Source organism: Zalophus californianus, chromosome 5 (assembly GCF_009762305.2).
Source record: "Zalophus californianus isolate mZalCal1 chromosome 5, mZalCal1.pri.v2, whole genome shotgun sequence".
NCBI lineage: Eukaryota > Metazoa > Chordata > Mammalia > Carnivora > Otariidae > Zalophus > Zalophus californianus.
In genome coordinates this window covers 115,849,124-115,865,099 of record NC_045599.1, presented here as the reverse complement: position 1 = coordinate 115,865,099, position 15,976 = coordinate 115,849,124, and the positions used below count along the sequence as shown (strand labels likewise).

The 15,976-nt window shown below is 34.8% G+C and overlaps 1 protein-coding gene across 11 annotated transcripts in view; it reads left to right on the top strand.

Annotated features, from left to right (window-relative positions):
- Window positions 1-15,976, top strand: part of ITGA1 (integrin subunit alpha 1) — a 167,818-nt gene that overhangs the window by 136,816 nt on the left and 15,026 nt on the right. For 9 of the 11 annotated variants that reach the window (XR_003522259.1, XR_003522258.2, XR_003522257.2 and 6 more), the window contains 6 exons: window positions 3,970-4,046; window positions 5,658-5,747; window positions 7,115-7,217; window positions 12,982-13,095; window positions 15,360-15,464; window positions 15,627-15,731. Coding sequence is in view for 8 of the 11 variants with exons in the window: in XM_027606606.1 (XP_027462407.1) it covers window positions 3,970-4,046; window positions 5,658-5,747; window positions 7,115-7,217; window positions 12,982-13,095; window positions 15,360-15,464; window positions 15,627-15,731 (594 nt within the window). In the remaining 3 variants the exon portion in view is untranslated. The remainder of the gene's footprint in view (window positions 1-3,969; window positions 4,047-5,657; window positions 5,748-7,114; window positions 7,218-12,981; window positions 13,096-15,359; window positions 15,465-15,626; window positions 15,732-15,976) is intronic. The other 2 variants (XM_027606613.1, XM_027606611.1) reach the window with 1 other exon arrangement.

Sequence of the window (15,976 nt, the reverse complement as noted above, 5' to 3'; positions counted from 1 at the left end):
ATGTCTTTTTTTATTATTGAGTTGTGAGAGCTCTTCATATATTTTGCTTTCAAGTCACTTATCAGATATATGATTTGCAAATATTTTCTCCCATTCTGTCTTTTCACTTTCTTGATGGTGTCCTTTGAAACATGAAAGTGTTTACTTTGATGAAGTCTAATTAATCTATTTATTCTTTTGTCACTCATGCTTTGCTAACCCAAGATCACAAAGATTCACTCCTATGTTTTCTTCCCAGAGCTGTATAATTTTAGCTGTTACCTTTAGGTCTGTGATCCAGTTTGATGAACTTTTGTGTATTGTGTAAGAAGGAGAAGGTCCAATTCTTTGTCCATGGATATCCACTTGCCCCACATCACCTGTTGAAAAGGTTATTCATTCCCCCATTGAATTGTCTTGGCATTTTATTGAAAGTCAGTTGACCATAAACATATGGGTTTATTTCTTGATTCTTAATTGTATTCCATTGATCTATATGTCTGTCTTTATGTTGGTACACTGTTTTGATTACTGAACTTTTCTGTAAGTTTTGCAATCTGAAAATGTAAGTCTTTCAGCTATGTTTTCTTTTTCAAAATTGTTTAGCTCTTCCAGGTCCCCTGTATTTTCACTTGTACCTTGGGATCAGCTTGTCATTTTCTACTAAAAAAGCCAGCTGGGAGTTTGATAGGGATTATATTGAATCTGCAGATCAATTTGGGGAGTATTACCATCTTAAAGATATTAAGTCTTTGATCTGTGACCATGGGATGTCTTTCTGTTTATTTAGATCTTCTTTAATTATTTTCAAAAATGTTTTGTATTCTACAGAATACAAGTTTTACACTTCCTTTGTTAAATGTATTCCTAAGCATTTATTCTTTTTTAATGCTATTTTTTTTTTAAAGTGAGAGAGAGAGTGGGGGGCAGATGGAGAAGGAGAGAAAGAATCTTAGGCAGGCTCCACACTCAGATGTGGGGCTCAATCTCTGGCACGAGATCATGACCTGAACTGAAATCATGAGTCAGATGCTTAACCAACTGAGCCACCCAGGTGCCCCTTTTAATGCTAATTTAAATGAAATTCTTTTCTTAAATTTATCTTCAGATTGTTTATTGCTAAAAATTAGAAATACAAATGATTTTTGAATATTGATCTTTTATCCTGAAACCTTGCTGAAATTATTTATTAGTTCTAATAGTTCCTTAGAGGATTCCTTAGGATAGTCTATATACAAGATCATGTCATCTGCAAGTAGAGGCATCCTTCCCAAGCCAATGCCTTTTATTTCTTTTTCTTGCCTAAATGCCCTAGCTGAAACCTACAGTAGTACTTGAACAGAAGTGAGGAGAGTGCTTTCATGTCTTTTTAAAAACAATATTTGTTTCCATGAAAAACAGAGAATAGTTATCTCACTTAATGATAAACAACACATTAGGGGCGCCTGGGTGGCTCAGTCGGTTAAGCGTCTGCCTTCGGCTCGGGTCATGATCCCAGGGTCCTGGGATCGAGCCCCACATTGGGCTCCCTGCTCAGCGGGGAGCCTGCTTCTCCCTCTGCCTCTGCCTGCCTGCCTGCCTACTTATGCTCTCTCTCTCTCTGTCAAATAAATAAAATCTTAAAAAAAATGATAACACATTTGCATATATTTTCACTGAAGGTTGCTTTTCAGTATGAATATTTGTTCCTCTATTCATATTGAGTTAATGAGGGAAATACTTAATCAAAGTGATGAGATAAGAAGATACTTTACTTACTTGACTTAGTCTTTTAAAAAAAGATAGAAATACTATCCCAAATATTTATTTCAATTTCTTCACATATAATATTTTGTAATATAAGACTTCAAAATAGATCTTCATCATCTTTATTACATATCCTAAAAAGTTGACAAACACTGAGTTGGACATCTGGAAATGTCAGAGTCACATACCTATATTGAAGTCTTTAGCTTCTCTTTTTGCAAATGAGTATTCAGAAAAGCCTTTTCCCTTAACATATATGGCATGGCTACTAGTGATTGAAGAAACTACAAATGATAGTAATTATCATTGAATTCAATAAACCATTTTATCTATGAAACTAACTGGATATACCAATTTACTTTTGGAACCTCATTATCAAGCCCATTTCTTGACTATCTCAAATGAAATTTATTGTGAAATTGCATTTCTTCCCTAAAAATCTATAAAACATATATCATATTTGAAAAATACACCCATAATTCCTCTATTTTGATATGGAAATAGTGAATTTCAACTCATGTCTATACCTTCCTCTGAACACTTTAATTAACCATGGAATTATCTCCATTTCTTAAAGAATAATGATATAGTCTGTGTTACATTTCAGCCATTTAAAGATATTAATTGCAATCTTAGTTATTTTTCAACCACTTTTTTCTTTCTTTAGCATTTCCTTGCTACTTAAGGTAAAAGCTTAAATCAAAGCATCTCATGCCATCAATGGAGAGATGGGAAGTTAATTTGCAAGGGATTTTTGCATGGGCTCTACACTTAAAATATACTCTGACTTCAAGATCTAGATTTATAGTTTAAGAATTTCAGGATCAGGTCAATATGGAATAAGCACCGTCTTCAACCCCAGTTCTCTGCTAGTATCTTCCCGAGGTCCGAATGCCAAGACTTATATGTCCAGGCCAGTCAGGGGATTAAGGAAAGGCAGGAGAAAAATGAGCACACTGAGAGACTGGCAATTTGACCTTCTATAAAGTATTGTAGCTCAAACCCACCCAGTAAATCTATTAGAATTATGATTACTATTTCAAAGCAAGAAGCACACTGCAGACCTGCAGATTCTTAAGAAAAAAAAAAAATTTTAATGTAACTCAAAATATATGTGGGAAAAGAAAATACAAAAGAAAACTTCACACATAATATGGTTCAACCATGCAAATCTCATGACACCTGAATTTTAATCATCCCTTCTGTGAATGGTCCTAAACTGATTAAAAGAGCTTTAAATATCAAACTCTGTCCTGTCTGGCACTTAATCACAAAGGTAAAATTTTAGGTAGTTTCTATCAATTGTGCATTTTGAGCCATCTATTTAGCTGGCCAAATTCCAAAACACCCTAGTTAGCACAAACCAAGATTAGTTTTCAGGATAGGAAATACAGCTTTATAAAGATTATCATGAGGAGTCTTGGACTAGAACTTTGCTGAGGACCTATTTCTTCAAATAAGTAATCCAGTTTCTGGCCTACCTGTCAGTGTTTATGAAGAGTCCTGAATTATATAGTTTATATGTTTTTCTTAGGTATTATTTTAACCATACAATTTGTAAATAAAACTTACTGCATTATTATTATTATCATAGTTTATTATAAATAAGCCTTTTATTTTTTCATCTTGTTTTTATTCCTTAAAAGCCCAAAACTTTTTTATACTATCAAATTAATGGAACCAAGTAGGTTTTCCCCTATTTTATAATGAACATGTGTAGATGGTTACTGCTACTTGAAATTGTTACATATTAAGGAGGCTTTTATTATGACCATTTTATAATTACATTTTTATGATTGTGATCTGGTAGACTATGGTAATATAATACATAGAATGTACCTTCATGGTAATATCTGATGTAGTATAAATTATTTTTATTAATATAATTTGAATAAAATATTTAAATTCAATATTAATATACAAAGCATATTACATATTTACATTTATTTTTGAAAGATTTATATTTTTCTGAAAAGTTAAAAACATATTTAATTTTTTTTAGTTTTTGATGCAGTGTTCTATGATTCATTGTTTGTATAATGTATTTACATTTAAAAGTACATGTATGTTATATCTTGTTATATTTTTGAGATGTGATTAGGTTTTATTTTCTAAGGTCATACTTCTTAAATAACTTTGCAATTTCAGTATAGGTAATATCATTAATGTAATTAAACATTTTGATCAAAGTAAACATTTTACTTCTTTATCTGTTACTAAACTAAAAATATTTTTATTTCATAGGTTACTTTCAAAATATTATTTCAGTTTAACACATCTTATCTCATGGAAAATGTGATCATTCATTTAAGTGCAACAAGGTTGGTTGATATGTATGCATAAGCATATGTGATATAAGTGTGTAAGTATATAATTTCAGGTATTTAGAATATTTTGCTCTATAGACTCACTGGAACTTCTTACAGCTTTTATGAGATCAGTAAAAGCAGAAGGCAGTGAACGTCTTTACTTCACAAAAACGTCCTTATGATTAACTAAAAATAAAGAAATTTTTATTTAATAGAATTAATGCACCTACCAAGATTAAACCTTTGGTTCTATGAGCTGTAAAACATGTTGTAATCACACATCACTTATACCTGCCAAACTGCATTTAAATTTTTTAAAATTTTACAGGATTGCTAATTTAACTTTTACTGCCATCACGGTCAACTGAATCATTAGATGGACTTAAAGTTTTATGATGCCCTTTTGTAGTTTAATACATTTCATCCAAATCATAGATATCATAGAATACCCAGACTAAAAATAACAAAGGGCTAATAAGGAAATTGAAATAGTGTCTTAACTTTCTTCTAAGTGTAATCATCCACTGGACCATAAACTCCTTGAGATAAAGTTCTATCTCTGGTTGCTTTATTCCCTAGTAGCTAGCATGGTGCCTCACATCTAATAATCACTGAATAAATGTAGAATGAATGAATAAATGAGAAAATAAATTAATGGGTAAATGAATTCTGTGTGCTCAATTTAATCAAGCTCAACAAATATTTATTTGATATCTACTACAGACAAGATATTGAATTAGTCACTATAGGGAATACAAAAATTAATAAGGACATGAACTTAATGGAGTAAACATTATAGTAGGGAGCTAAGAAGACTAATATATAAATTATTATAAATATATATATATAAATTATTATAATATAGGATACAACAAGGAAAATTCATTAAAGAAATATAAGCTGTGTATCAGAGACTTAATAGAGGTTGAAATTAAATCTACTTGGCAATGAGACCCCAAGAAAACTTGATCAAGGAGATTACAATTGAGAAGGACCTTAAAGGGTGAGTAGCAATTCATAGAAAGGTTGGTAAATAGAATTAGGTGGAGCATTTTAGGAAAAATATACAGCTTGAGCAAAAACTCAATGGTGGACCACTAGGTCTACTGAGGGAATATCAGGTAATCCATTTTAGCTCAAATATAGAGAATACATAAAGGAGTAATGAAGATAAACAGGGGGTGTGCATCCTACCATGTTATGGTGAGTATTGAATGTCAGAATGAGACATGTTTTCTTAACTGAGCAAACCATAAGGAGCCAGAAAAGTTTTTGAGGGGTGAAGTGTATATACAGAGCTAGCTGTTTCTTAGGAAGACGCAAGGTTACTTTATCCATAATCCTCATAGAAGTTTGAGAAAACTTGGACTATATCAGTGTGGTTTTCACCCTAGCTACAATTCAGAATCAACTTGGGAGATTTAATAATACGCATTTCTGACCTCCCTCCCCACCCTGATTGAAAAACAACCACAACAACAAAACAAACAAAAAACACAAAAACAAAAATTCTACTCTTCTATGCTTTTATTTAGTTGCCAAGATAAGGTTCCCTTTCAAATGCTCAGAAATGTCTCTAGTCAATAGTTTCAGATTTGTCTGAACATGCTATGTATTTTCTAGTGACAGTGAAGAACCTCCTGAAGCCCTTTCTGATAATGAAGTAAACATTTCTATCCCAGTAAAATATGAAGTTGGACTTCAGTTTTACAGGTAGGAGGAAACTGCATTTTTATGTTGATGCCTTTCTACAAACCCAGTGGTTCTCAAAGTGTGGTCCCTGGCCATGGTCATCAGAAGCACCTGGGAACTTAGGCAAATTCTTGGCCCCACCCCAATATACTGAATCAGAAACTCTGGGGCCCAGATATCGGTGTTAAACAGGCCCTCCGGGTAATTTTCATGCACTCTAAAGTCTGAGACCCAGCATGCTAAATAATCTTAGATGTGAGGTGCTAATGATGCTGGATTGCATTAGCAGTCCAGTCTAAACTCATTAGCAATCCACTCTAAACTCTGAAGACCTAGAAGAAGTACTTTACAAATGGCAGTGTTCTTAGAGGTCACCAGCATATTTCTTAGCTATCATTTCTCATTGTGAGGGATCTGATCAGCCTGCCCATTCTGGACACACAAGATTAAATCATTTCTTATTAATGAAGCTGTTTATTTCTTGCATTATTCATAAATTCTCCTTTCCCCTAAGAACTTTCAATCTATCCAAACACAAATCATATTGGCAACGTTTCCCACTATAAATCCCCTTGCTTAAGCAAGACTCCAAGCTTTTGCTAAAAAAAATGTGCAATGTATATAAAAAGTACAAGAATCAGAGACAAGCTTAGTCTAAAAGTCTTATCATTTTATTAATTTATTTTCTATGGAACTTTGTCTTTTCTGATAACAAACAACAAAAATGAGAGGATAATAGGATATACACATAGATTTTATATATATTACTTAGCCTCCAAATTCTATTTGCTGTTTTCTGTCTCGCTGTTATCCACTTCTCTTGGTACAATGACTTTTTTCCAAGAATTTTTCATTTTATTAAAATCAAATTTTGGCAAACACCTATATATTTTTATTATACTTCATTCCACCAAGTTCATCCAAAGAACATGGAGAAGTTGTACAGGAAAGATTGAATTTTTAAGTTTAGCAGTAAATATAGGCCTTTAATGTGAAAAGGTTAACAATTTTTTTAAATCTATTTAAAATTCAGCACTACTAAAAATACTAAATTTTAGCCTCATTATTTACAAAATGTAAATGATATTAGTGAATTAATGGAAACTTTTCACTTGGTAACAATGAAACTTTTATTTTAAAAATTGTACATATTTTGGCATTTTAAGGCCAAATAAGCATCAGTGACTTATTGAGCTGAATTATATCATCTTTCTCACCCTCCTCAAAGATTTAATTGTAGGTTTCAGGGTAAAAGAATTTGCCTCTGATTTGAAATTTCTACAAGTACTTTTTGTGGGATTACCTGGTATAAAGAAAGAAAAAGAGTGAGGTCAAATAAAAGTTAAACTTTGTTGTGTTTTGTTTTTCTTCTTCCAATTAATTCTAAGCTCTGCAAGCGAATACCATATTTCAATTGCAGCCAATGAGACTGTCCCTGAAGTTATTAATTCTACTGAGGACATTGGAGATGAAATTAATATCTTCTATTTGGTAAGAAACTACCTCTAAATTATTATTGTCAAGGAGTAATTTATAAGTTTATAAATAAATGAAAGTATTAACAGACACATAGAAACATGTTGATTCAACAGTTAATCTCTATATTCCAGAATATTTTTTTATAATTTCACTATTTTGAAGCAATTTTATTTAAAGAATTATTGATAATTATACTTTGAAGCAATTTTAAAGTCTCTAATTTCCTCCTAACACATTCTTAGAATGACTTCCTAGAAAAAACAAACTTATAAAACCAAAAAGACACTACCTATAAGCCTATAGACTTTGTTTACATTATGTTTTCAGTATGAGTGAGCAAAGCACTTTTAAAAAAATAAATATGACTATTTCAGAAATTGATTACTTCAGATGTCTTGGTAATATTTTACTTTACTCAACAAATAAATATGTATCTCATTCTGCTCATTGCAACCTTCCATAGGTATCATGCTATAACTTATGTTCCTCCTACCACATCCTTAAGTGATGTTTTCTACTATAAATTTATTTTTCTCTTTGAATTCCTCATAATGAACTTTTCCTAACCATTGTAGCAAAGAATTATGAAGTTAAACCAGACTTTCATTTTAGGTAATGCCTACTTACAGACACAGACTCAAGTTAATATTACTCAAGTAAAAGAGGGTCCAATTCAAATGACGGGTTTAAGTATATATTCAGAAGCATGAAATAATGCAACAGTATTATAAGTGAAAATGGTCTCAATCTCTTTGGGAATTGCCAATAGTGGAAAGGGAAGTTCTCTTACAAAGTGAAATAAATGTATGCTCTCAAGATTCATTCCATTATTTTCTTTTCGTGCTCTTTGCTAAAATTTCTATGACAAGCTATACCCTGGAAATTAGCATGAATGCAGATCACCTTATTATCGAGATTAACTTTTGAAATTTTGGCTGCCAAGCTCTTCTAGCCCCATTTGCTTTTCCCAGATTAAAGAATTCAACAAAAGGAAGGAAGGAAGGAAGGAAGGAAAGAAGGAAGGAAGGAAGGAAAGAATTTTGAATATTATACCTATTAATATGTTGTTACTAGGGTCCAAACTTGAAATAGGTACTCTCAAACTATTATAAATAATGTTGATATAAATAACATTGTTAAGAATATCCCTGACCGGGGCTCCTGGGTGGCTCAGTCATTAAGCATCTGCCTTCGGCTCAGGTCATGATCCCAGGGTCCTGGGATTGAGCCCCGCATCGGGTTCCCTGCTTGGTGGGAAGCCTGCTTCTCTCTCTCCTGCTCCCCCTGCTTGTGTTCCCTCTCTCACTGTGTCTCTCTCTGTCAAATAAATAAATAAAATCTTAAAAATATATATATATCCCTGACCGATATCCACTATCACCACTGCTATTCAGTATTGTACTAGAAGTCCTAGCCACAACAATCAGACAACAAAAAGAAATAAAAGACATCCGAATCGGCAAAGAAGATGTCAAACTCTCACTCTTTGCAGATGATATGATACTTTATGTGGGAAGCCCAAAAGACTCTACCCCAAAACTGCTAGAACTCATACAGGAATTCAGTAAAGTGACAGGATATAAAATCAATGCACAGAATTCAGTGGCATTTCTATACACCAACAACAAGACAGAAGAAAGAGAAATTAAGGAGTCTATTTCATTTACAATTGCACCCAAAACCATAAGATACCTAGAAATAAATCTAACCAAAGAGGCAAAGAATCTGTACTCAGAAAACTATAAAATACTCATGAAAGAAATTGAGGAAGACACAAAGAAATGGAAAAATGTTCCATGCTCATGGATTGGAAATATTGTGAAGATGTCAATGCTACCTAGAGCAATCTACACATTTAATGCAATCCCTATCAAAATACCATCTACTTTTTTCAAAGAAATGGAACAAATAATCCTAAAATTTTTATGGAACCAGAAAAGACCCCGAATAGCCAGAGGAATGTTGAAAAAGCAAAGCAAAGCTGGTGGCATCACAATTCTGGACTTCCAGCTCTATTACAAAGCTGTCATCATCAAGACAGTAAGGTACTGGCACAAAAACAGACACATAGATCAATGGAACAGAATAGAGAGCCCAGAAATGGACCCTCAACTCTATGGTCAACTAATCTTCGACAAAACAAGAAAGAATGTCCAATGGAAAAAAGACAGTCTCTTCAAAATATGGTGCTGAGACAATTGGACAGCCACATGCAGAAGAATGAAACTGGACCATTTCCTTGCACCACACACAAAAATAGACTCAAGATGGGTGAAAGACCTAAACGTGAGACAGGAGTCCATCAAAATCCTACAGGAGAACACAAGCAGCAACCTCTTCGACTTCAGCTGCAGCAACTTCTTCCTAGAAACCTCACCAAAGACAAGGGAAGCAAGGGCAAAAATGAACTATTGGGACTTCATCAAGATAAAGAGTTTTTCACAGCAAAGGAAACAGTCAACAAAACCAAAAGATAACCGACAGAATGGGAGAAGATATTTGCAAATGACATATCAGATAAAGGGCTAGTATCCAAAATCTATAAAGAACTTACCAAGCTCAATACCCAAAGAACAACTAATCCAATCAAGAAATGGACAGAAAACATGAACAGACATTTCTGCAAAGACATCCAAGTGGCCAACAGACACATGAAAAAGTGCTCAACATCGCTCGGCATCAGGGAAATCCAAATCAAAACCTCAATGAGATACCAACTCACACCAGTCAGAATGGCTAAAATTAACAAGTTAGGAAATAATAGATGTTGGCAAGGAAGCAGAGAAAGGGGAACCCTCCTACACTGCTGGTGGGAATGCAAGCTGGTGCAGCCACTCTGGAAAACAGTATGGAGGTTCCTCAAAAAGTTGAAAATAGAGCTACCGTACTACCCAGCAATTGTACTACTGGGTATTTACCCCAAAGATACAAATGTAATGATCAGAACGGGTACGTGCACCCCAATGTTTATAGCAGCTATGTCCACAATAGCCAAACTATGGAAAGAGCCAAGATGTCCTTCAACAGATGAACGGATAAAGAAGATGTGGTGTATATATATACAATGGAATATTATGCAGCCATCAAAAAAAAAACGAAATCTTGCCATTTGCAACGACATGGATGGAACCAGAGGGTATTAGGCGAAGAGAAATAAGTCAATCAGAGAAAGACAAGTATCATATGATCTCACTGACATGAGGAATTCTTAATTTCAGGAATCAAACTGAGGGTTGCTAGAGTGGTGGGGGGTGGGAGGGATGGGGTGGCTGGGTGATGGACATTGGGGAGGGTATGTGCTATGGTGAGCGCTGTGAATTGTGTAAGACTGATGAATCATAGACCTGTACCTCTGAAACAAATAATACGTTATATGTTAAAAAAAAAAAAGAAGAAGAAGAAGAAAGAAGATAGTAGGAAGAGAAAAACAAAGGGGGGAAATCGGAAGGGGAGATGAACCATGAGAGACTATGGACTCTGAGAAACAAACTGAGGGTTCTAGAGGGGAGGGGGTGGGAGGATGGGTTAGCCTGGTGATGGGTATTAAAGAGGGCACATATTGAATGGAGCACTGGGCGTTATACGCAAATAATGAATCATGGAACACTACATCAAAAGCTAGTAATGCATGGTGATTAACATAACATAATAAAATTAAATTAAAAAAGAAAAAGAATACCCCTGACCATAATCTTTTGTACCTCATTATTTTGCTAAGATAAAATAAAAAATTGGAGTAATGGAATTGAAAAATATATGAACATTTTCTTAGGTGAGACCCAGTGAATGAATTTATTGCTTAAAATGTACCATAGAAAATTATTGGTGATACAAAGATTTATTCTCAGAGATACTCTTTTATTTATTTATTTACTTACTTACTTACTTACTTATTTTTAAGTAATCTCTACACCCAGCATGGGGCTCAAAATCACAACCCCAAGATCAAAAGTCACATGCTCTTCTGACTGAGCCAGCCAGACACCCCTGGGAGATACTGTTATCAGTGTCATTTGTAGTTTAAAAATTGAAACCTGGACACAATCTAAAAGTTTAACCACATATAATTGCTTAAATAAATTATCAGATAGTTACTCAATGGAAAGACAGCTAAAGAGGGCACATTTTAGATTTAAAAAAAAAAACTTAATTCTGCTATTTACTAGCTCTGTGATTTTGGAAGTTCTTCATTCTCATTCTAACCTTGTTTCCTTATAGGTAAAATAGGGATATTAAGAGAATCTACCTCATAAGGCTGTTAACAGGGTTAAAAGCAATAATGCAAGTAAGAAAATTAGCACAGTGTCTAGAATATAAATAAATGTTGAACATAAATAAATATTGATATTGTGGTTATTATTAAGCAGCCAATGAAACTCATATTCTCAAAGAATCTCTAAGTTTATGGGAAAACACCATGACAATACATTTTATAAGTGGGGTGCCAAATCTTGTATTTTATATTTACAAATTTTATAATATACATGTATATAATATATACATATATGATAGGTAAGTTGTACACTAAAGTGTTACCAATGTAGTAGAATTGTAGAAAACTTACTTCCTGTTTATTTTCAATATTTTCCAATGTTTCTGTAAATAACATTGTTTTTAATCAAAAAAATGTTAATTACAGATTATATGATTTTTTATTCTTTAGCAGAAAACAGATGGAATTAGAGTGGGAGGCCATGACAGGCAATTTTAAGGCATATTACAATAAGAAGGGGCAAGAGTCAAGGAGCATGATTAAGAGGCCAGGCACAGCTGTTCAGAAATTCCTAGAATTCCAAGATTAAGGGATGCATTTAGTTTTAGGCAAACACAGGGAATTGCTTACTGTGTAACTCCCAGTCCAGAAGGCTCAATTAGATAGATCAGTTGGATTTTCTGGCATCTGTCAATTAAGGAGCTCCCTACTCACCTAAGAATTCATCCTAGGGAGGGTGTGAAGAAGGTGTAGGTCCTGGAAATTATGCTTGAGTGGGAAGAAGGGAGGGCCATAGCACTTGGTTGCTCCAATTCCATTGCACCTCTTCCACTTGTGAGGACTTTTGAATAGCAAATTCAGCTCTCTGCTGAATTTCATCCTGCCTGGCTTTCCTTCCCTATGAGCTACACTCACCATTGGTGGCATGATGTGATATTAAGTGGGAATTGTAGTTTAGTGGATAAAAACAGATGGGCATTGAAAGGAGAATCAATGTGACTCTCATCCAAGTGGATTAACAATCATTATTGACACAGTAGCCTTAGTTGGAGATAAAATGGTGAAGGGAAGCATATTGGTATCTGGTTTTCCTGTGCAGTGGTGGCAGATCCCATGTGGCTGTGCTGAGAAATGATTTGTGGGTTTAAGGAGTTATGGCAAGCTTGTTGAGGCAAACAAAATATGCTCACCTGTTCTGAGTGGATCAAGTAAATGTTCTCCCTCCTTCCCACCTCCAAAAAGACCAGTATGTCCAAAAAGATGATGAGCATAAAGAAATTTAATTCTGATTTTCCTTAATCCCAGTCCTATTTTGGGAGTGGGAGGATGAAGGAACAATATATGTTATAGGTGATGCATACGACCACTATTAAACATCCCTATTTTTTGCTCGTTTAATTATGCCAGTTCTCTATCCAGTGCCGTAAACTGCCTGCATTCACTTTCAGATTCAAAATATTACACAACTTAATTCCTCAATTAAGAACAGATGTCCTACCTAATACAGAAAGGATGCTGTTGGAAGAGGAAGAGAGGTTACATTTTTATTTTTCTTTCCTGTAGATTAGAAAGAGTGGACATTTTCCAATGCCAGAACTTAAACTGTCAATTTCGTTTCCCAACTTGACATCAGATGGTTATCCTGTGCTATACCCAAGTGGATGGTCGTCTTCTAATGTAAGTAATGTGTGCCTTCGAATTACATCATAATTATTATCTTTTTCAATTTGTATTTAAAACCTTTTGTTTTGCATGCCAGTTGTGATAAAGAGCTTTACCAAAGTGATCTGGAGAAGCATTTAGAAAATTTTAAATAATAATAATAATTTCCACTGGCTCCTTAGTAGATGTATTAGTTTCCTACAACTGCTGTGGTAATAAATTACCCCAACTGGGTGGCTAGAAACAACAGAAATGTATTCTTTCACAGTCCTGGAGGCCAGAGTCTACAATCAAGGTGTCAACAATGTTCGTTCCCTATGGAGGCTCACAGGGAGAATCTGTTCCATGCCTCTCTCTTAGCTTCTGGAGGCTGCTGTCAAACCCTTGGCATGCCTTAGCTTATGGCAGCATACCTGCAGTCTCTGCCTCGGTCTTCGCGCGTCTGTCTTCCTTGAGTTTCTGGGTCTTTGCCTCTTCTGTCTCTTATAGCACACTCATCAGTGAATTTAGAGCCCATCCTAAACAGAAGGACCTCATCTGGAGATCCTTAATTACATCTGCAATGACACTGTTTCCTTTTTCCTTTTTTTTTTTTTTTAAGATTTTATTTATTTCTCTGAGAGGGAGGGAGAGAGAGAGAGAGAGAGAGAGAGAGAGCACTAGCAGGGGGAGCGGCGGAGGGAGGAGCAGACTCCCCACTGAACAGGGAGCCCCACACTGGGCTGGATCCCAGGACCTGGTGATCATGACCTGAGCTGAAGGTAGATGCTTAGCCAACTGAGCCACCCAGGCGCCCCAAAGTCACCCTTTTTCCACATAAGGTCACATTCACAGGTTCCAGGTGCTAGGACTTGGGCATGTCTTTTTGGAATACTATTCAATCCACTGGAGTAGATTTTAGATAACTACTTGTTGACTTGTGCCTTAAAATGTTTGTTACAGCTTTAATTTGTTTAAGATGATCAAACAGCTCTATAAAGAGACTTTTTAATTGCTCCTAAGCACACACACAGCTGCACATAAAACAGTACGGTACTCTTTACTCACTTATCCCAAACAATAGCAGCATCACTTTGTACCTATAGCTTTGAATGAGTCAATGTGGTAAATTGTTATGGTTCAGTCTCTAAAACACAGAAAATCACAATAAATGTTGAAGTAATGCATGCATATTATCAGCATTTGACAATCTGTCTTCAGAGATTTTTTTTAAGTTAAAATACTCTCAAAAATCAAGAAGTAGAAACCGAGATAGTTGGATTATAATCTTTAAATGTTTCCCTAAAGGCAAGGAAAAATTAAACCTCTACCATTTCTCTCTAATCCAAAAAAGCAGGTTTGTGAAGATGTAGGAAGACTAAAATTGTGCTTTTCCTATTACTTATGAACTTTATCCTTATTACCTTTTATCAAGGATGTAGAGAGTCTTGATGAACGAAAGGCTTATTAGAGTAAGTCTAGTAAAACAATCCAAGAACAAGCTGTCTTACAAACATGACATCTTAACATTTATAGGGCTGCTTACTTACATCTTCTTTCCACATAGACCAAATATCTTACCCTTGGTGTTTAGAGACTCCTAAAATATTATTGGGTGAATACACAAATACAGATGAAAGCCCCTCTCTTTTTTTTTGTTTGTTTCACAAACCATCGTATGAGCCAACATAATGAATAACAAATGCTAACCTTTTTTTTCAGTATAGTTTTAATTTCTTTTCTCTCCCTGTATTATGGGAATTTACAACTAATGTTTGATGAAAACAATAAATTAATGAGTTATGTTACGCAATAGTAAGTTCCACTAGCATCCTTCCTTTTTGTTTTGTTTTCTTTAAAGATTTTATTTATTTATTTGACAGAGAGAGACACAGCGAGAGAAGGAACACAAGCAGGGGGAGTGGGAGAGGGAGAAGCAGGCTTCCTGCGGAGCACAGAGCCAGATGCAGGGCTTGATCCCAGGACCCTGGGATCATGACCTGAGCCGAAGGCAGACGCTCAATGCCTGAGCCACCCAGGCGCCCCACATCCTTCCTTTTTGATAACAACCTCCCTGATCTCTATTACAATTCAAAAGTAGCATTCTAACAGTAATTTTTATCTGGGAGTGGGGGTATATGGATGCTACAGAACAGCTCCTTCCATGTTGCACACTCCTGAAGATGGATCTTTCATCTGTGACAATGGCTGTCACTCAGATTCTTCACCTTATTGTACCAAGTCATTTTTCCTTCTGACACCTGGCATTGTCTGATAAAAGAAATATTTTCACTTCTTAGAATGCAAACTGCAGACCCAGTAGCCTTCAGGACCCTCTTGGTGTCAACTCTGGGAAGAAAACGATTATATCCAAACCTGAAGATCTCAAACGAGGCACAATTCCGGTAAATTCAGATAACCAAGACAAGTGCTAGTTTTATCTCATGCTTTTTAAGTGAATAAATTCAATATCAACCTAAAAATAGCTATCTTATAGAATACTTTAATATGGTATCTTTTTGTCAAATGGCAAAGATACTAATATATACCTCTGAACATTTAAACAGGACTGCAGTACGTGTAAATTTGCTACTATTACGTGTACTTTGATTCCTTCTGACATAAGCCAAGTGAATGTTTCACTTATCTTATGGAAACCAACTTTTATAAAAGTAAGTGATTGCATTGTTCTCTGTAATTATTGAATTATGTTAACAAATATTTGCTCATTACTTAGTATATGCAAAGCAGAGTGCTTCTGTAGAAAGAACTGGAAGTGTAAAAAAATGTGGTCCAAGCCCCAGCTCTACTTAACCAACTATTTGGGTCTCATTTTCCTTGTTTATTAGTAATGAAGTTATCTCCAAGGTCTCCTTCCAGATGTATACTTTTTTTTCAGTCTCTCTTATTCTTTTTT